General features: G+C 40.3%; 1 protein-coding gene across 6 annotated transcripts in view; it reads right to left on the reverse strand.

The window, feature by feature from the left end:
- Positions 1 to 20637, reverse strand: part of TOGARAM1 (TOG array regulator of axonemal microtubules 1) — a 119149-nt gene that overhangs the window by 19797 nt on the left and 78715 nt on the right. For 5 of the 6 annotated variants that reach the window (XM_033188153.1, XM_033188152.1, XM_033188150.1 and 2 more), the window contains 5 exons: positions 15672 to 15777; positions 14293 to 14528; positions 12656 to 12814; positions 6763 to 6889; positions 4261 to 4379 (listed from right to left, as the gene is read on the reverse strand). In XM_033188153.1, coding sequence (XP_033044044.1) covers positions 4261 to 4379; positions 6763 to 6889; positions 12656 to 12814; positions 14293 to 14528; positions 15672 to 15777 — 747 coding nt within the window. Of the gene's footprint in view, positions 1 to 4260; positions 4380 to 6762; positions 6890 to 12333; positions 12458 to 12655; positions 12815 to 14292; positions 14529 to 15671; positions 15778 to 20637 lie in introns of those variants that run through there. The other variant, XM_033188155.1, reaches the window with a different exon arrangement.

The raw sequence follows: 20637 nt of genomic DNA on the forward strand, positions 1-20637 counted from the left end.
CAATATTAACCTTGAATGAAAATGGATTAAATGCTCTACTTAAAAGTTACAGATTGGCAAACTGGATAAAAAACATGATCCAACTATATGCTGCTTATAAAAAACTCACCCCAGCTGAAAAGACACATACAGACTAAAATTAAAGGGGTAGAAAAAGATATTCTATGCTGGGCACAGTGGTTCACGCCTGTAATCCCAGCACTTTGGGAGGCTGAGGCAGACGGATCATGAGGTCAGGAGTTTAAGACCAGCCTGGCCAACAGAGTGAAACCCCGTCTCTACTGAAAATACAAAACTTACCTGGGCATGGTGGCGCGTGCCTATAGTCCCAGCTACTAGGGAGGCTGAGGCAGGAGAATTGCTTGAACCTGGGAAGTGGAGGTTGCAGTGAACTGAGATCGTTACACTGCACTCCAGCTTGGGCAACAGAGTGAGACATCATCTCAAAAAAAAAAAAAAAAAGAAAAAATTCTACACAAATGGAAGCCAAAAGTGATCAGGTGTAACTATGCTTACATCAGATAACACAACCTTCAAATCAAAAACAGTTAAAAAAAAAAAAAAAAAAAAAAAGACAAAGAAGGTCATTATCTAATGACAAGGGATGAATTCAGCAAGAAGCTATAAGAATCCCAAATATATATGCACCCAACACTGGATCACCCAGATTCATAAATCAAATATTTACTAGACCTAAAGAAAGAGACAGCAAAACAATCCTGTTTTGATTGTGGACTTCAACATTCCACTCACAGAACTAGGCAGATTATTGAGACAGAAAATTAACAAAGAAACACTGAACTTAAATTGGACTTTGGACCAAATGGACTTAACAAACATTTACAGAACATTCGACCCCAAAACTGCAGAATATACATCTTTCTCATCAGCACATGGAACATTCTTCAACACAGACCATATGTTAAGTCACATAATAAGTCTTAACATGAAAACTGAAAACAAATCAAATATCTTCTTAGACCACAACGGAATAAAACTAGAAATCAATACCCAGAGGAAATTTAGAAACTATACAAATACATGGAAATTAAACAACATATTCCTGAATGATCATGGAGTCAATGACAAAAATTTAAAACATTTTTTGAAGTAAATGAAAAGGGAAACACAACATACCAAAACCTGTGGGATACAGCAAAATCAGTGTTAGGAGGGAAGTTTATAGCGTTAAATGCCTACATAAAAAAAGTAGAAAGCACTTTGTGAGGCTGAGACAGGAGGACTGCTTGAGCCCAAGAATTTGAGGCTGCAGTGGGCTATGATGATGCCACTACACTTCATCCTAGGCAACAGAGTGAGACCCTGTCTCTCTCTCTCTCTCTCAAAAAAAAAAAAAAATAAAAAGATCACAACTTAACATCACATTTCAAGAAACTAGAAAAACCATAACAAACCAAACCCCTAAGGTTAGCTAAAGAAAATAAGTAACAAAGATCAGATGAGAACTAAATGAAATAACCCCCCATTCCCCAAAATACAAAGCATCAATGAATTGAAAAACTGGTTCTTCAAAAAGATAAAATAAATCACTAGCTAGCTTAAGAAAGAAGATCCAAATAAACAAAATCAGAAAGGAGACATTACAACTGATATGACAGAAAAAACAAGGGATCATCAGAGACTATTATGAGCAACTACACTTCCACAAACTAGAAAACCTAGTTTGTGGAATTCCTGGAAACATACACCCTCCCAAGATTGAACCAGGAAGAAACAGAAATCCTGAACAGACCAATGAGTAGTGAGAATGAATCAGTAAGCAAAAAAACCCCACAGGACAAGATGGGTTCACAGTCAAATTCTACCAAATGTACAAAAATAAATAAATAAATAAATAAATAATTAAAACAAACAAAAACTTATACCAATCATCCTGAAACTTTCCAAAAATTGGAGGGGGAATCTGCCCTAAATTATTCTATGAGGCCAGTATCACCCTGATACTAAAACAAGGCAAAGACATAACAAAAGACAAAAGCTATAGACTAACATCCCTTATAAATATAGATGTAAAAATCCTCAACAAAATACTAGCAACAACAGCACATCAAAAAGATAAAATACCAGGATCAACTGGGTTTTATACCAGGGATGCAAGGATGGTTCAACACACGGACTTAAAAAAATATGATACATCACACAAACATAGCTAAGGACAAAAACCATATGATTATCTCAAAGGAAGCAGAAAAAGCACTTGATAAAATTCATCATCACTTTATGATAAAAATCCTCAACAAACTAGGCACAGAAGGAACATACCTCAACATAATAAAGGCCATATACAATAAACCTACAGCCAACATCATACCAAACAGGAGAAAGTTGACAGCATTCCAAGAACTGGAACAAGTCAAAGATGCCCACTTTCACCACTTCTATTCAACCTAGTACTGTAAGTCCTAGATAAAGTAATCATGCAAGAGAAAAAATAAAAGGCACCCGAACTGCAAAAGTTAAATTATCCCTGTTTGCTGAAGATATGATCTTATATCTAGAGAACCCCAAAGACTTCACCAAAAGACTCTTAGATTTGATAAATGAATTCAGTGAAGTGTCAAGATACAAAATCAACTTTAAAAAAATCAATAGCATTTCTATATACCAATAAGGAATAAGCTGAGAAACAAATCAAGAAGGCAATCCCACTTATAATAGCTAAAAAAGAAATGAAATACCTAGGAGTATATTTTTAACCAAGAAGGTAAAAGATATCTACAAGGAAAACTAAAAAACACTGACAAAAGAAGTTGTAGATGATACAAACAAATGGAAAAACATCCCAGGTTCATGGATCAGAATAATTAAAATGACCATCCTGCCAAAAGCAGTCTACAGTTTCAATGCAATCCCTATCAAAATACCAATATCATTTAACACAGACTTACAAAAAACAATCCTAAAACTCGTGGCTCACTGAACCTTTTTTCGGAACAAAAAAATAGCCCAAGTAGCCAAAGCAATCTTTTTTTTTTTTTTTTTTTTGAGATAGAGTCTCACTCTTGTTACCCAGGCTGGAATGCAATGGCGCGATCTCAGCTCACTGCAACCTCCACCTCCCGGATTCAAGCAATTCTCCTGCCTCAGCCTCCTGAGTAGCTGGGATTATAGGCACCCTCCACCATGCCTGGCTGATTTTTTGTAGTTTTAGTAGAGACAGGGTTTCACTATGTTGGCCAGGCTGGTCTCAAACTCCTGACTTCGAGATCCGCCCGCCTCAGCCTCCCAAAGTGCTGGGATTACAGGTGTGAGCCATGGCGCCCAGCCAGTCAAAGCAATTTTAAGCAAAACCAACAATGCTACCGGCATCACATTACCTGGCTTCAAATTACACTATAAGGCTGTAAAACCCAAACAACATGGTACTGGTCTAAAAACAGACACATACATTAATGCAACAGAATAGAGAACCCAGAAATAAAGCCACATATCTACAACCAACTGATCTTTGACAAAGCTGACAAGAACATACATGGAGGAAAGAGCACTCTTTTCAAAAATGGTGCTGGAAAAATCAGATTGCCATATGCAGAATGAAATAATATCTCTCACCTTATATAAAAATCAACTAAATGGATTAAAGACTTAAATTTGGGACCTACATTTATAAAAATACAAGAAGAAAACCTAGGCAGTACTCTTCTGGACACTAGTCTAGGTAAATAAGTCATGACTAAAACCTCAAAAGCACAGGTAACAAAACCAACAGGCCTGGCTAATTTTTGTATTGCTTTGGTAGAGACAGGGTTTCGCCATGTTGCCCAGGCTGATCTCGAACTCCTGAGCTCAAACAATTCTGCCTGCCTCAGCCTCCCAAAGTGCTTGGATTACAGGTGTGAAGCACTATGCCTGGCCTTCCAAATCCTTGTAATGCTTTCATTTTCTTAAGGTTTTTTTTTCCCCTTTAACCTTAATTATGTATTACTTTACAACTAGGGGAAAAAGAAAGGCTATAAATTTTTAAAAAATTAATCAGTTGTCCAAAATAGGCCTAACATCGACAAGTTCAATAACACTAAAGCATTGCTAATGTCTAGTGCAAATAAAAGCAAGTTGCTGTAAATATATAATTACCTTATTAAATCTAATTACCTCACACTTTCTGGATCCTAACCAAACTTTCAAAACTCCATTAAATTTTGGCAAATACCCCTGGGGTAGTTTATGAAAACATCCAAATGAGACTGCTATCACTAGGGAGTAATTTATCTAATGATGAGGACTATCACATCATCTTACCTTTCAGCTAAATTGAAAGCATCTCTAGAAACAGATGATGATCTTGTATTTCCAACACTGCCAGTATGAGATCGTCTTCCTTTTGCTGAAGGAGTATCTAATGGTATGTCCCCCAAACCCTGCAAGTAAATACAAAATTAGTATGATACAAATTTTAAAACTAGTAGTGAAATAACTTACACAATGTAATTTTCAAAGTAGCCATCATTGATTTTTTAAGATGGAAAGTATTTTAATAATCTGGTATGCTTATGCTTTAAAGAGTATAAAATACATAAAACACCTTGTAGTTAGCAGTAAATTAACAAAATATGTGACTAATGGGAAACTACATATTGACTTATAAAAAACGAGTTAAAAATTAAAAATCAATATGCTATATTTTGGGCTGGGTGTGGTGGCTCACGCCAGAACTTTGGAAGGCTGAGGCAGGTGGATCATCTGAGGTCAGGAGTTAGATACCAGCCTGGCCAACATAGGGAAACCCTGTCTCTACTAAAAGTACAAAAATTAGTTGGGTGTGGGGGTGTAATCCCAGCTACTCAGGAGGCTGAGGCAGGAGAATCCCTTGAACCCGGAGCCAGAGGTTGCAGTGAACTAAGATCGCGCCACTGCACTCCAGCCTGAGCAACAGAGCATGACTCTGTTTCAAAAAAATAAATAAAATAATAATATGCTGTATTTTGTAACTACTCTTCTTGAAGCTTAAAATCTATGTAGAACATATGAACACAGTCCATAAATACTGAACACTGTTGTTCCTATGCAACATTAGGAGTGTGAGAATAAACATTTTGATGAGAACTATTTAAAACCTTTCCTGCACTGGAAAGACTCACAGATACAATCTGCTTTGTTTTAGTCAGATTTTTTTTTTGCATGGTTGTATTAATAAGTTCTAATATGAACTAAGCTGAAATCTTCAAGTTCAATGGGCAGAAAAAAAAAGCTCTAAAATGTCTACTGCTACATATCTTTTTAATATTATTCCTTCATAAGTGAATCCTTAGCCCAAGGGCATCAGAGAAAAATGACATAAATTACAATAGAAAAATTTTACTTTATTAAACATATTTTTAAAATAATATATAAATAGATTACTTTTTATATTTTATTTCACTTGGTATTCTCTGAGTCACTCATTTCACAGACATTACTGAATTCCCATTATTTACCAAGATGATAAGACATGGCACGGATGGGGGCGTTGGCTCATGCCTGTAATCCCAGCACTTTGAGAGGCTGAGGCAGGCAAATAACCTGAGGTCAAGAGTTCAAGACCAGCCTGGCCAACATGGCGAAAACCCCGTCTCTACTAAAAAATATAAAAAATTATCTGGGCATGGTGGCGAGTGCCTGTAATCCCAGCTACTCAAAAGGTTGAGGCAGGAGAATCGATTGAACTCGAGAGGTAGAGGTTGCAGTGAGTCGAGATCATGCCACTGCACTCTAGCCTGGTGACAGAGCAAGACTCTGTCTCAAAAAAACAAAAACAAAAACAAAAACAAAGACATGGCACTTACCCTCAAGGAGCTCCCTATAAATGTTCTGCAGTGTGGTAATAGCTCTAATAGTGGAACATACAAGGTAAATAAAGCAGGGACTAAGCATGGTAAACATTATTATCCTCATTTTATAAAGTGAGAATTCTAGTTAGAGAAATGAAGAGGCACGCGTAAGTTACACAGTTGCTAACTGTTAGAGCTGCGATTCAAACCCATGTCTTGTTAACTCCAATAAGCCAAACTATATTCTACCAAACATCAAGCTTCTGTTCAATAAACATTTACTTCCAAGGCTTGACAATATGTATGTCTACTTATTCCTTATGAAGGAATAATATTAAAAAGATATGTAGCAGTAGACATTTTAGAGCTTTTTTTTTCTGCCCATTGAACTTGAAGATTTCAGCTTAGTTCATATTAGAACTTATTAATACAACCATGCAAAAAAAAAAATCTGACTAAAACAAAGCAGATTGTATCTGTGAGTCTTTCCAGTGCAGGAAAGGTTTTAAATAGTTCTCATCAAAATGTTTATTCTCACACTCCTAATGTTGCATAGGAACAACAGTGTTCAGTATTTATGGACTGTGTTCATATGTTCTACATAGATTTTAAGCTTCAAGTATTCTAGTTGTTGAAATGCTATTGCAGATATAGTCCAAATGATTAACAGAGAAATAATCAAATAAATAATTATTCCTATCCTTTACCTGGATGTAAAAACAAGCTTTGCTGGTGAAACCCCGTCTCTACTAAAAAATACAAAAAACTAGCCAGGCGAGGTGGCGGGCGCCTGTAGTCCCAGCTACTTGGGAGGCTGAGGCAGGAGAATGGCATAAACCTGGGAGGCAGTGCTTGCAGTGAGCTGAGATCCGGCCACTGCACTCCAGCCCGGGCGACAGAGCGAGACTCCATCTCAAATAAATAAATAAATAAATAAATAAACAAACAAGCTTTGTTTATAAAGTTGTTTACAAAACAAACTTTTTCCACATACCTTTTGCTGTAAGTTTCTAACAGAGTCCTTAATATATGGCAAATCTTTAGACGGAACATACTTTTCAAGCATTTTTTCAAAGTTAGGATGACACATCATGAAGAACAGCATCTTTCGACCATAGTACCTATAAGTATTTGAAAAATAGGCATACTATTGTTTAGACATTAACAAGCTCAGTTTCTGACCTTAGATGCATTGTTTTCAATAAAAAAAAAAAAAAAAACTATCAAACATCAAGATTACCATCCCTATTTTAAGTAACCACCAAAATATAGATATCCTAACTGTATAGGATGCCCTAGAGGGTACAGATGGTCCCCAACCTACAATGGTTTGACTTATAATTTTTCAACTTTTAATAGTGTGAAAGAGATATGATTCTGTGGAAACCATACTTCAAATTTTGATTTTTTCCATGGCTAGTCATATGCAGTATGACACTCTCTTGAGATGCTGGGCGGCAGCAGCGAGCCACAGCTCCCAGTCAGCCATGTGATCACCATACTCTACAATGTACTGTATTGCCAGATGATTCTGTCCAAGCGTAGACTAATGTAAATGTTCTCAGCATGTTTAAGGTAAGGCTTGGCTATGTTATGATGCTTGGTAGGTTAGATGTATTAAATATACTTTTGGCTTATGATAATTCCTATTCATGATGGTTTGTGGGGATATAACCTCATTGTAAGTTAAGAAGCATCTGTGACCAGGCGCAGTGGCTCACGCCTGTAATCCCAGCACTTTGGGAGGCTGAGGCGGGTGGATCACAAGGTCAGGAGTCCGAGATCAGCCTGGCCAACATGGTGAAACTCCATCTCTACTAAAAAAATATAAAAATTAGCCGGACCTGGTGGCACGCTCAGGTAATCCCAGCTGAGGATTTAGGAGGCTATTTAGGAGGCTGAGGCAGGAGAATCATTTGAATCCAGGAGATGGAGGTTACAGTGAGCCGAGATCATGCCACTGCACTCCCGCCTGGGCAATAGAGAGAGACTCCTTCTCAAAAAAAAAAAAAAAAGAGGCATCTGTTGGGATGCTCCCATAATCCCCTTTTAAAGTCACTGTCTTCAAATCCTTCTGCCACGTGCCAGATGAAGAAACAAAAGCTCTGATTCTGTTTTTCAGGCACCCCAAGGTCCATATCAATGCTGCTGTTTGGAAGAACTGTGAAGTTTGTCTCTGTCCTGGGCTCCTTGCCCACTGACCATTTGCTGTCCACCTACTGGCCAGATGTTCTGGCCTGAGTCAACCCTCCCTAGGTCCTGTATTTCTCACTCTCTGTTTTTCCCCAGCCAAAACTTACCAGGGTTCCGATTCTTCAAAATCCTATTCTTTACTACCGAAAATACACCCAAGGTTCGTTGATAAATTGTGGCTGATTTGTTAATAAAAGTATTAATCTCAAAAACTAGGTTTTTGTATTTATATGAATTTTAAAATAATCATCTTAGCATAATACTTTAAGCCCAATGATTCTAATGGTGGAAATTCAGATATCATGGAAGTGCATACTGGAGATATTTTAGCACACAGATATCTTATACTACTTCAAAATAGTACCACACTATTCATCTTCAAGGAGGCCGGGCCCTAAAATAATTAGTTACACTTTTACTCACAACTTGGAATACATGGCACAAAAAGAACCAGAGAAGAGGCTGGGTGTGATGGCTCATGCCTGTAATCCCAGCACTTTGTGAGGCCAAGGCAGGCAGATCACTTGAGGCCAGGAGTTAGAGACCGCTTGGCCAACATGGCGAAACCCCGTCTCTACTAAAAATAGAAACATTAGCCAGGCGTGGTGGCACATGCCTGTAATCCCAGCTACTTAGGAGGCTGAGGCACAAGAATCGCTTGAACCTGGTAGCTGGAGGCTGCAGTGAACCGAGATCGCACCACTGCATTCCAGCCTGGGTAACAGAGTCTTGGAAAAAATAATAATAATAATAAAGGAAAGAGAAAAAGGCAGGCTGTTGTGGGGTTTTGTGGATGGGGGGGATACAGGATGATCTTAAGACCACCTGTCTTGACCAGGTGCAGTGGCTTACACCTATAATCCCAGCACTTTGAGAGGACAAGGTGGGTGGACTGCTTGAGCCCAAGAGTTCAAGACCAGCTTCAGCAATACGGCAAAACCCCATCTCTACAAAAAATACAAAACTTAGCCAGGCATGGTGGCACGCGCCTGTAGTCCCAGCTACTCAGGAGGCTGAGGTGGGAGGATCACTTGAGCTCAAGAGGCTGAGGTACCAGTGAGCCGAGATTATACCACTGTACTCCATCCTGGGCTACAGAGCAAGACCCTGTCTCCAAAAAGAAAAAAATCACATATCTCAACCTGACCCCTTCAAATGTAATGAAATTGCAGAAAGAGAAGTGATGTCAGAGAATCAATATTACCTTTCTCCACAACCAGAATAAGGTCTATATCCAGATAAGTAGCTCCTAATGTTACATTTTCAAGGGCAATTCTAATGTTTAGCCTGGAATGTTAAGCACTCTATTATACAGGCCCAATGGTCTATTACATGGTCTGTTATACGGGCCCAAGGTCTATTATACGGGCCCAATGACATAAGAAAGGCTAAAACACACAAGTAAGCGGAGACCAGGGACACAAAATGTGAGAAATACAAAACTCGAAAATTAATTGTAACCATTTTGTAATTTTAAATAAGAATCTAAGAAATGACAAAATGGGCTAGAAAGAATTACTATGCCATTAAGGAAACGTTAAGTAAAGAAGCACACAAGATGGACTTTAAGAAATCTTTTTTTTAACAAGGTGATAGAGAGGGAGAAAAGAACATCTTTTGTTCCTGACTAGCCTATCATGATCTAACCCTCTTGAATTTTTTTGAATATTAATGTGATATGTGGAACTTTAAAATGGTTCCCCAAAAAGGTCCCTGCTTCAATCCCTAAAATTTGTGAATATAATAAAAGATATCACTCCCAAGATTATGTTATATCACATAACACAGTTAACCTTAAAGTAATGACATGATCTGGTGGAATTAATCTAATAAAATGAGCCCTTAAAAGCAGAGAGCTTTCTGGCCGGGTGCAGTGGCTCACACCTATAATCCCAGCACTTTGGGAGGCCAAGGCAGGCGGATCATGAGGTCAGGAGATCGAGACCGTCCTGGCTAACACGGTGAAACCCCATGTCTACCAAAAATACAAAAAATTAACCAGGTGTGGTGGCAGGTGCCTGTAGTCCCAGCTACACGGGAGGTTGAGGCAGGAGAATCGCTTGAACCCGGAAGGTGGAGCTTGCAGTGAGGCAAGATCATGCCACTGCACTCCAACCTGGGCAACAGAGCAAAACTCTGTCTCAAAAAAAAAAAGCAGATAGCTTTCTTTCTGTGAGTGGCAGAGAAAGAGGAAGTCTAAAAGATCCTATGAAGGGGAGCTCAACTTGTTATTGCTGGCTTAAAAACAGAGGAGGGCTGCATGCAAAGAAATGTGAGTAGTATTAAGAAGCTGAGCAAGGATCCTCGCTGACAGCCAGCAAGGAAATGCAGACCTCAGTCTTTTTTTTTTTTTGAGAAGTTTGTCTCTGTTCTGGGCTCCTTGCCCATTGACCATTTGCTGTCCACCTACTGGCCAGATGTTCTGGCCTGAGTCAACCCTCTGTCTCACTCTGTCGCCCAAGATGGAATGAGTAAAATAGCGTGATCTCAACTCACTGCAACCTCCACTTCCTGAGTTCAAGCAATTCTCCTGCTTCAGCCTCCTGAGTAGCTGGGATTATAGGCACACACCACCACGCCCAGCTAATTTTTGTATTTTTAACAGAGATGGGGTTTCATCATGTTGTTCAGGCTGGTCTCGAACTCCTGACCTCAGCTCCTCCACCCGACTCCACCTCCCAAAGTGCTGGGATTATAGGTGTGAGCCAGCACGCCCAGGTGACCTCAGTCTTATAACCACAAGGAACTGAATTTGGCAAAGCCTAGCACTGCTATCACCTTGATTTTGACCTTCTGAAACCATAGGCAGTGAAGTGAGGTGAGCCATGCCAGACTTCTAACCTAAAGAACTGTAAGCCAAAAAATGTGGGTTATCTTAAGCTCCTACATTTGTGTTAAACTTTACACAGCAATGGAAAACTAATATATTTACTTTCTGTATTATCTTTAGGTATAATGAGTTCCATAATATTAACTCCAGATACCTAAAGTAACAAACATCTTTGTCTTAAAATGTTAAACATTTTATATACTGCTTCACTTTAATCTTTATGACTCAAATTCTTTCAAAAAATTATTATTATTAATAAATTTTTTGGGGGGGATGTAGTCTCACTCTGTCTCTAGGCTGGAGTGCAGTGGCTGAAGAGATCATCCTGCCTCAGCCTCCCGAGTAGCTGGGACTACAGGCAAGTGCCGCCACGCCCAGCTAATTTTTGTATTTTTAGTAGAGATGGGGTTTCACCATGTTGGCCAGAATGGTCTCAATCGCTTGACCTTGTGAATCACCCGCCTTGGCCTCCCAAAGTACTGGGATTACAGGTGTGAGCCACCACAACTGGCCTTTTTTTTTTGAGATGGAGTCTGGCTCTGTTTCTCAGGCTGGAGTGCAGTGGCACAATCTCAGCTCACTGCAACCTCTGCCTCCCAGGTTCATGTGATTCTCCTGCCTCAGCCTCCTGGGTAGCTGGGATTACAGGCATGTGCCATCATGCCTGGCTAATTTTTATATTTTCAGTAGAGGTGGGGTTTTGCCATGTTCGTGGGCTGGTCTCAAACTCCTGACCTCAGGTGATCTAGCCACCTCCGCCTCCCAAAGTGCTGGGATGACAGGCGTGAGCCACCACACCCAGCCATATATCATTGCTATAAAAAGTTTAGATTTTATATGGAACATTACTGGTCACCTAGTCCACCCTTCCTAATTTTATAGACATGGAAACAGAGACTAACAGAAATTAAGTAACTTCCTTAAGGACAATGATGGGGACTAGAAATTTAACATAAGCATCTGACTGCATCCAAAATTTTTGTCACTCCCACAGCCATTATACCATCCACATCTTAATTATTGTGCTGTCTTTCTCTGACTGTTCTTAAACTTCATAAAATTGTTTTTCCAGTACAACCATCAGAAATTCGTGTAGTTTCCAGACTGCAGATATCTCAAGTTTCATGGAATAATACATTGTTATGCATAATCCTGTATTTTTCTTCTTTTTTTTGAGACAGAGTCTCGCTCTGTCGCCCAGGCTGGAGTGCAATGGCACAATCTCAGCTCACTACAACATTCGCCTCCTGGGTTCAAGCAATTCTCCTGCCTCAGCCTCCCAAGTAGCTGAGATTACAGGTGCCTGCCACCATGCCCGGCTAATTTTATTGTATTTTCAGTAGAGACGGGGTTTCAGCATGTTGGCCAGGCTGGTCTTGAACTGCTGACCTCGTGATCCGCCCACCTCGGCCTTCCAAAGTGCTGGGATTACAGGCGTGAGTCACCACGCCCAGCCCTATTCCTGCATTTTTCATATGTACCTATTTCCTTGATTTTACCTGATTGCTTGGAAAATATATCATTTTCCCCTAAATGCATTACCTTACATTTGCCCATAATGAAGTTCTTCTGCCACTTTTCTGCCCACTCATACAGTCTTGTGCCGTTTTCATGAAGTTCATCCCTGTGACTTGGCATTTCACTACCCAGAAGTATGTAGTGTCATCTGTAAATTTGGAGAATTCACTGTGCACTCCCTCAAGAATATTTACAATCCGGTTAAATAAGACCATCCCCCAGCACCAATCCCTGGGGACCCCACTTCTCCATTTAGAAAATGTTCATTCTTTTTTAAACTTTCTTTCCTTTCCTACTTTTAAGCCCTTACTAATAATAGATTTAGCCAACATTAGCAGATATTCACCTGGTTTCTTGTGAACTGTCTTGAGCAAACTTAGCAGCAGCTGGTAATAGACGTTCAGCCATATCCTTTGTTGCAGATAAAATACGTTCTGGTTCCATAAATTCCAATACATCTGATAAATGCTGGGCTGTACACCTTCTTACAGCAATGTGTAAATGGCTACAAGGAGACATGATCAATTAATACAGAGTTGTTATATAAACTATTCTCCAAAGATCTATGGATCTATGTTTTTTGTTTGTTTGTTTTGTTTTGTTTTTGTTTTTGGGGACAGGGTCGTGCTCTGTCACTTAGGCTGGAATGCAGTAATGCAATCATGGCTTACTGCAGCTTCGACCTCCTGGGTTCAAGTGATCCTCCTGCCTCAGCCTCCCAAGTAGCTGAGGCCACAGGCATGTGCCACCATACCCAGTTAATCTGATTTTATTTTTAGTACAGACGACGTCTCACTATGTTGCCCAGGCTGGTCTCGAACTTCTGGGCTCAAGGGATCTTCTCACCTTGGCCTCCCAAAGTGCTGGGATTATAGGTGTGAGCCACCACATGAGGCCAAAGATCAATCCTAAAGTTAAATGATTTAACAGCTCCTCAACAATCATCCTGTGAGTCTGAAATGTCAAATTGTTTGCATTACTTATCCCTTCCTCAAAAGTTAAAAGCAAAACAAAACAGACATTCAGTTATAGCTCTATGAATGTAAATAACATTATTGGAATAACAATAGGGTAACATTATTACAATAACTTTTATTGAGCTAAAAGTAGATCTACCATTTGATCTAGCAATCCCACTACTTGGTATCTACCCAAACGAAAAGAAGTCATTATGTGAAAAAGATACTTGCACATATATGTTTATAGCAACAAAATTCAAAATTACAAAGATGTAGAACCAACGTAAGTGCCCACGGACTAATCAGTGGATAAAGAAAATGGTATGTATATATATATACAGATATATATATAGAAATACTACCCAGCCATTAAAATGAATTAAATAGTGTCTTTTGCAGAAACTTGTATGGAGCTGGAGGCCATTATTCTAAGTGAAATAACACAGGCGTAAAACACCAAAAACCGTATGTTCTCACCTATAAGTGGCAGCTAAGTTATGAGTATGCAAAGCCATACAGGGTGATATATATATAATGAACTAGATATAATGAACTTTAGAGAAAGAAGGAGAGCAGGAGGGGGTGAGGCATAAAAACTACACATTAGGTACAATGTACACTACTCAAGTGATGGGTGCACAAAAATCTCAGAATTCACTATTATACAATTCACCCATGTAACAAAAAAACCACTTGTACCCCAAAAGCTACTGAAATAAAAATTAATAAAAAAAAATAGTAATTGTAAGGCTCCTAAAGCCAAATTGCCTAGATGATTTTGTGTGGCAGACATTTTGCTAGGTGCCCGAGGGGCACAAGAAGTATACATATTCTATGAGAAAAATAATAACAACATTATTCTTTTCATATTCAGCATGTAGTATAATGTTTATCTCATAGGAACTTTTTAATAAATGTTTTTTGACCAATATAATACTAAGATTTGCTTGTTTCTTTTCTACACTCCTGATTGCAACATTTCATTTTTAGTTTAAAGACATTTCAAGGTCATTTTGAACATTACCTTTGTCCACCATTGATAAGAGAAACAACTGCACGTGCAGGAGTTACATTATTAACCATAGCTCTCAATGCTTTGTCAACATCTTCTCTTATAAATGTATTTGATTCACCAGCCTTCTGCAACAAAACTTTTACTGTGGTATCTAGCTCTTGATCCATGCTCTTTTTCAAATAAGTGAAAAGATCACTTAAACAGACCACAGCAGCACGAGAAACTCCAGAACGTAAATTTTTCACCTAAAAAAAAATTTCAAAATGTACATTTTGCTGATATTCTGCAAGAAAATCACTAATAATAACTTGGAAAGGAATTTTACAATTTTTTTTTTTTGAGTTAGAGTCTCACTCTGTCGACTAGGCTGGAGTGCAGTAGCTTCATTTCAGCTCACTGCAACTTCTGCCTTTCAGGTCCAAGCAATTTTCATGCCTCAGCCACCTGAGTAGCTGGGATTACAGGTGCACACCACCATGCCCAGCTAATTTTTGTATTTTTAGTCCAAATGGGGTTTTGCCATGTTGGGCAAGCTGGTCTTGAACTCCTGGCTTCAAGTAACATATCTTAAGCTGGGCATGGTGGCTTACACCTGTAATCCCAGCACTTTGGGAGGCCAAGGTGGGTGGATCACCAGGTCAGGAGATCAAGACCAGCCTGGCTAACATGGTCAAACCACATCTCTACTCAAAATACAATGTTTTTTTTTTTTTTTGAGACGGAGTCTCGCTCTGTCACCCAGGCTGGAGTGCAGTGGCCGGATCTCAGCTCACTGCAAGCTCCGCCTCCCGGGCTCACGCCATTCTCCTGCCTCAGCCTCCCGAGTAGCTGGGACTACAGGCGCCTGCCACCTCACCCGGCTAGTTTTTTGTAGTTTTTAGTAGAGACAGGGTTTCACCGTGTTAGCCAGGATGGTCTTGATCTCCTGACCTCGTGATCCGCCCGTCTTGGCCTCCCAAAGTGCTGGGATTACAGGCTTGAGCCACCGCACCCGGCCAAAATACAAAATTTAGCCAGGTGTGGTGGCATGTGCCTATAATCCCAGCTACTTGGGAGACTGAGGCAGGAGAATCTCTTGAACCTAGGAGGAGAAGGTTGCAGTGACCCGAGATCGCACCATTGCACTCCAGCCTGGGCGACAGAACAAGACTCCATTTCAAAAACAAACAAAATCCCACATGTTAATATATATTATCTTTAGTCCTAAGAATCAACATCTATTAAGTTTCTCTTAATGTTGCAAATTAAGACACGGACTAGTTTAATTAAATACAAGCCTTTTATAACATATGGTACAGAGTTGTTTAAACATTTTAAAGGTCAGATAAACAGTATATTTATCCTTTGTTATTCTAACAATCCTTAACTCATCTGAAAAATAAGTTTACCTCTTGAACAACTGAAAAATTTGTTTCATGCAACTTTGTGTTCAGTATCTCAGAATGAAAAGCAGCTAAGCATCTAATAAAATTCAGTCCCTCAATTTTCTTCTCCCTATGGGAAAAAGAAATGACAAGATCATTCGTTAGATAGGACTCAACTGGAACAGGATCACAAATGTCTTCTTTTCTGTGTATGGAATATTGCCAATGAAGAGGTTCAGAAAGGTGAGAAAGGCTCAGATGAAAAGTTTGAGTTTAGCAGAGGTTGGTTCATGAGTTTGAGGGAAAGAAGCCATCTCCATAATATAAAAGTGTAATGTGGGCTGGGCACGGTGGCTCACACCTGTAATACCAGCACTTTGGGAGGCCAAGGTGGACGGATCTAGAGGTCAGGAGTCTGAGACCAGCCTGGCCAACATGGTGAAACCCCATCTCTGCTAAAAATACAAAAATTAGCTGGGCGTGGTGGTGGACACCTGTAATTCCAGCTACTCAGGAGGCTGAGGCAGGAGAATCACTTGAACCTGGGAGGTGGAGGTTGCAGTGAGCCAAGATCACACCACTGCACTCCAGCCTGGGTGACAGGGCAAGACTCCGTCTCAAAGAGAAAAAAATAAAATAAAAGTGCAATGTGAAGCAGTAGGTGCTAATGTAGAAGCTGCAGCAAGTTATCCAGAAGATCTAGGTAAGGTAATAGATACAAGTAGCTACACAAAACAACAGATATTCAATGTAAATGAAACAGCCTCCTATTAGAAGATGCCATCTAGGACTTTCAAAATCAGTATGATTCCTAGGTGCTAAATTTTCAGAATTGAAGTTATGTTAGCATGCATGAAAACAACATTAATATCCTTATACATCTCCATCAGAGCTCATGAGTGACCAAGTACATTGTCAACGAGCAGTAATATTTGCTGTGATTGCTAAAATTACCACAGCCAGCCACTACCACCCTGATCAGTCAGCAGTCATCAACATCAAGGTAAGATCCTCCACTAGCAAAAAGATTACAACTCACTTAGGGTTCAGGTGATCAGTAATAGCAATTAAGTGTTTTTTAATTAAGGCATATATTTTTTAGGCATAATACTACTGTGCACTTACTAGACTACATTATAGTGTAAACATATCTTTTAGATTTAAAAGATTATAATTATATTAACTTATACAATCTATAACTGTGTACCTTATATAATTATAATATAGATATAATTGTAGATTTGTGTATTTCTCCTTAAATTTCTATTAGTTTTTCTAATTCTGAAGCATTCATATGTGCTCTCTTTCTCTCTCTCTATATATATGTATGTGTATGTGTGTGTGTTAGGACTGATACATCTTCTTGATGAACAGACCCTTTTATGATTTAACAATAGGCCTGGTTAGCTGGTCCTTCATTATCTGTCCCTTGGTAATAAAGAGTTACAATTTTTGGTAAGGATTTAAATTTTTTTTTCCCTAGTGTTCTAGAGAGCTACCAAACTGCTTTCTGTGAGGAAGTCCCATGGTCTGGTTTATATCTTAACAGTATCAACAGCTATTATATGAGATGGAGTAATAATACAAGCATGGAAGCCAGTGATGAAACTACGATAGCCACATGGGAGACAACTACGGCATGAACTAGAGGGATGGCAGCAGAGATTGAAGTAGGTAATTGGTTTCAGGATATGTTCTGAAAATATAAGAATTGATGGAATGTAAAGAAATGAGAGGCCAGGTGCAGTGACTCACGCCTATAATCCTAACACTTTGGGAGGCTGAGGCGGGCAGATTGCTTGAGCCCAGTATTTCGAGACCAGCTTGGGTGAAACTCCGTCTCTACAAGGAATACAAAAATTAGCCAGGCATGATGGTGTGCACCTGTAGTCCCAGCTACTTGCGTGGCTGACGTGGGAGGATCACCTGAGCCCACAGAGGTCAATGTTGCAGTAAGCTGTGATCATGCCACCGCACTTCAGCCTGGGTGACACAGTGAGACTCTGTCTCAAACAAACAAACAAAGACAAAAAAAGAAGTCAATCCTGACTTGGAATGAACAACCAAATGTGTATGGCAGGGGTGTTAACTAAGACAGTGAACACGAGGGACAAGTATATTTCAGATTAGGAAGAGGGGAAATAAGTTCTGTGTTAAGAATTTTATCTCTGGCCGGGCGCGGTGGCTCAAGCCTGTAATCCCAGCACTTTGGGAGGCCGAGACGGGCGGATCACGAGGTCAGGAGATCGAGACCATCCTGGCTAACATGGTGAAACCCCGTCTCTACTAAAAATACAAAAAAAAAAACTAGCCGGGCGAGGTGGCGGGCGCCTGTAGTCCCAGCTACTCCGGAGGCTGAGGCAGGAGAATGGCCTAAACCCGGGAGGCGGAGCATGCAGTGAGCTGAGATCCAGCCACTGCACTCCAGCCTGGGCAACAGAGCAAGACTCCGTCTCAAAAAAAAAAAAAAAAAGAATTTTATCTCTATGTTCTTATGCTATATTAGGAATCAGTCTGTAGTTTTCCTGTCTTTGGTTTTGGTATCAGAGTAATGGTGGCCTCAATGAATGAGATGAGAACTTCATCTTATTCAATGTTCTAGAAGTATATGTAGAATTAGTATCTTCGTAAAAAGTTTGGGATAAACTATCAGAAACTGAAGATTTCTTTGTGGAAACTTTTTTTCAGAGGGAATCTTGCTATGTCACCCAGGCTGGAGTGCAGTGGCACAATCTTGGCTCACTGCAACCACCGCCTCCTGGGTTCAAGCGATTCTCCTGCCTCAGCCTCCAGAGTACCTGGGATTACAGGCGTGCACCACCATGGCCAGCTAATTTTTGTATTTTTAGTAGAGACTAGGTTTCACATGTTGGCCAGGTAGTCTCGAACTCCTGACCTCAAGTGATCTGCCTGCCTCAGCCTCCCAAAGTGCTAGGATTACAGGCATGAGCCACCACTCCTGGCCTCTTTGCAGGAAAATTTAAACATAAATTCAATTTCATTAATAGATACTGGGTTATACAAGTTATTATTATTATTTTTTTGAGACAGAGTCTCGCTCTGTTGCCCAGGCTGGAGTGCAGTGGCACAATCTCAGCTCACTGCAACCTTCTCCTCCTAGGTCCAAGCGATTCTTGTGCCTCAGCCTCCTGAATAGCTGGGATTACAGGCATGCGCCGCCACATGTGGCTAATTTTTGTATTTTTAGTAGAGATGGGATTTCACCATGTTAGCCGGGCTGGTGTTGAACTCCTGGCCTCAAGTGATCCGCCTGCCTTGGCCTCCCAAAGTGCTGGAATTACAGGCATGAGCCACTGTGCCCGGTCATAAGTTATCTAATTCTTTATGAATGAGTTTTGGTAATTTGTGTCTTTCAAATAATTTGTCCATTTTGCCTAAGTTGTTGAATTTTGGGGCATCATGCTGTTTATCATATTTCTATATTATCTGTTTAACAGCTGTATGATCAGTAGTGATGTTTCTTCTTTCATTCTTGATGTTAGCAATTTTTCTCTTCTTTTTCTTGGTCAATCTGACAAGAGGCTTATCCATTTTATTGATCTTCTCCAAGAACCTGCTTTTGCTTTCACTGATTTTCTCTATTGTTTTCCATTGCAATGATTTCCACACAGATCTTTATTATTTCCTTTCTTTGCTTACTTTGGGCTTCATGTGCTCTTCTGTTTCTAGTTTCTTAAGGTGAAAGCTGATTTCCTTATATAGAACTTTTCTTCTTTTCTAATATAGGTGTTATAGTGTGACATATTCCTCTTTAATTTGGCTACATCCCACAAATTTTGATGTTTCATTCTTTATTTCATCAAATTCAAAATAATTTGTAATTTTCCTTTTGATTTCTTCTTAGATCCATAGGTTACACATGTAAGTGTGTTACTTAGTTTCTAAATATTTGAGCACTTTCCAAACACCTGTCATTAATTTCCAATTTAATTCCAGAGAACAAAATTTGTAAAATCCGATTCCTTTAAAATTACTTGTTTTATAGCCTAGAATAAGGTCTTTCTTGGTAAATATGTCTTGTGGACTTGAACAGAATGTGAATTCTGCTGCTGTAGGTGGAATGTGTTATAAATGTTAATTAGGTCACATGGATGGCAGTGGCGGCCCCTCTGGAGTGGCCACTGTGAAGACACCAGCTGTGGCAGGGAAGGTACAGCAGGGACTGTGTGCTCCATGGAGCCAGCGGGAGCCAGGAACAGGTGGGAGCCTTGCCCCCTTCTGAGTAGAAGGGGAAGGAGCCCAGACTTCCTGGGCACAGCTGTAGCCATTCAGCCACAGCTGCAGACCTGGGCATCCCTGTGCTCTCAGGGGCCCTGGAAATCCCCCTTCTCAACAGGCTCAAAAGTGTCTTCTCCCACTGCCTGGCTTCTCCCCACTCCCAGCACAACCTCCAATTTTGGAACAAAGTTGTGGCTGATCCCGGGTGCTGTCAGGACAGCTGGGTGTGCACATACTTGGGGTAGTGCTGACATGGTCCCCACTGGACTTTGGGCATCAACAAGCATGGGAAGGAAGCCGGGAGCATGCTGAGGGCAGCTTGGTGTGGGCCTGCAGGCACCCCTCAGCACGAACAGCCTGGGCACTGTGGACAGCAGGTTGATGGTGGCAGGAGGCAGACAGGCTCCTGGGCAGAAAGCAGCAGGTGAAGCCTCACCTTCAAGCCAGGGACAGACTGCAGCTTGTAGGGGTGGGCTGCTAGTTTCACAGACTGGAGTGAGAGCTTATGGTGCTTTTTCCAGGCCTGCCCATGGACCAATCAGCATGCACTTCTTCCTCTCTGAAGCCCATAAAAATCCCAGACTCAGCCAGACTCTGGCAGATGGGATGACCTGCCTGTGGAGAAAAGCTACCCTCTGTGGGTCTCCTCTCTGCTGAGAGCTGTACACTCATCAGCACAACCTGCCTACGGATAGAAGCTACCCTCTCTAGGTTTCCTCTCTGCTGAGGGCTGCAGAGACACCAGAACAAC

This window comes from Trachypithecus francoisi, unplaced genomic scaffold (genome assembly GCF_009764315.1).
Source record: "Trachypithecus francoisi isolate TF-2019V2 unplaced genomic scaffold, Tfra_2.0 Lachesis_group3, whole genome shotgun sequence".
Taxonomy (NCBI): Eukaryota; Metazoa; Chordata; class Mammalia; order Primates; family Cercopithecidae; genus Trachypithecus; species Trachypithecus francoisi.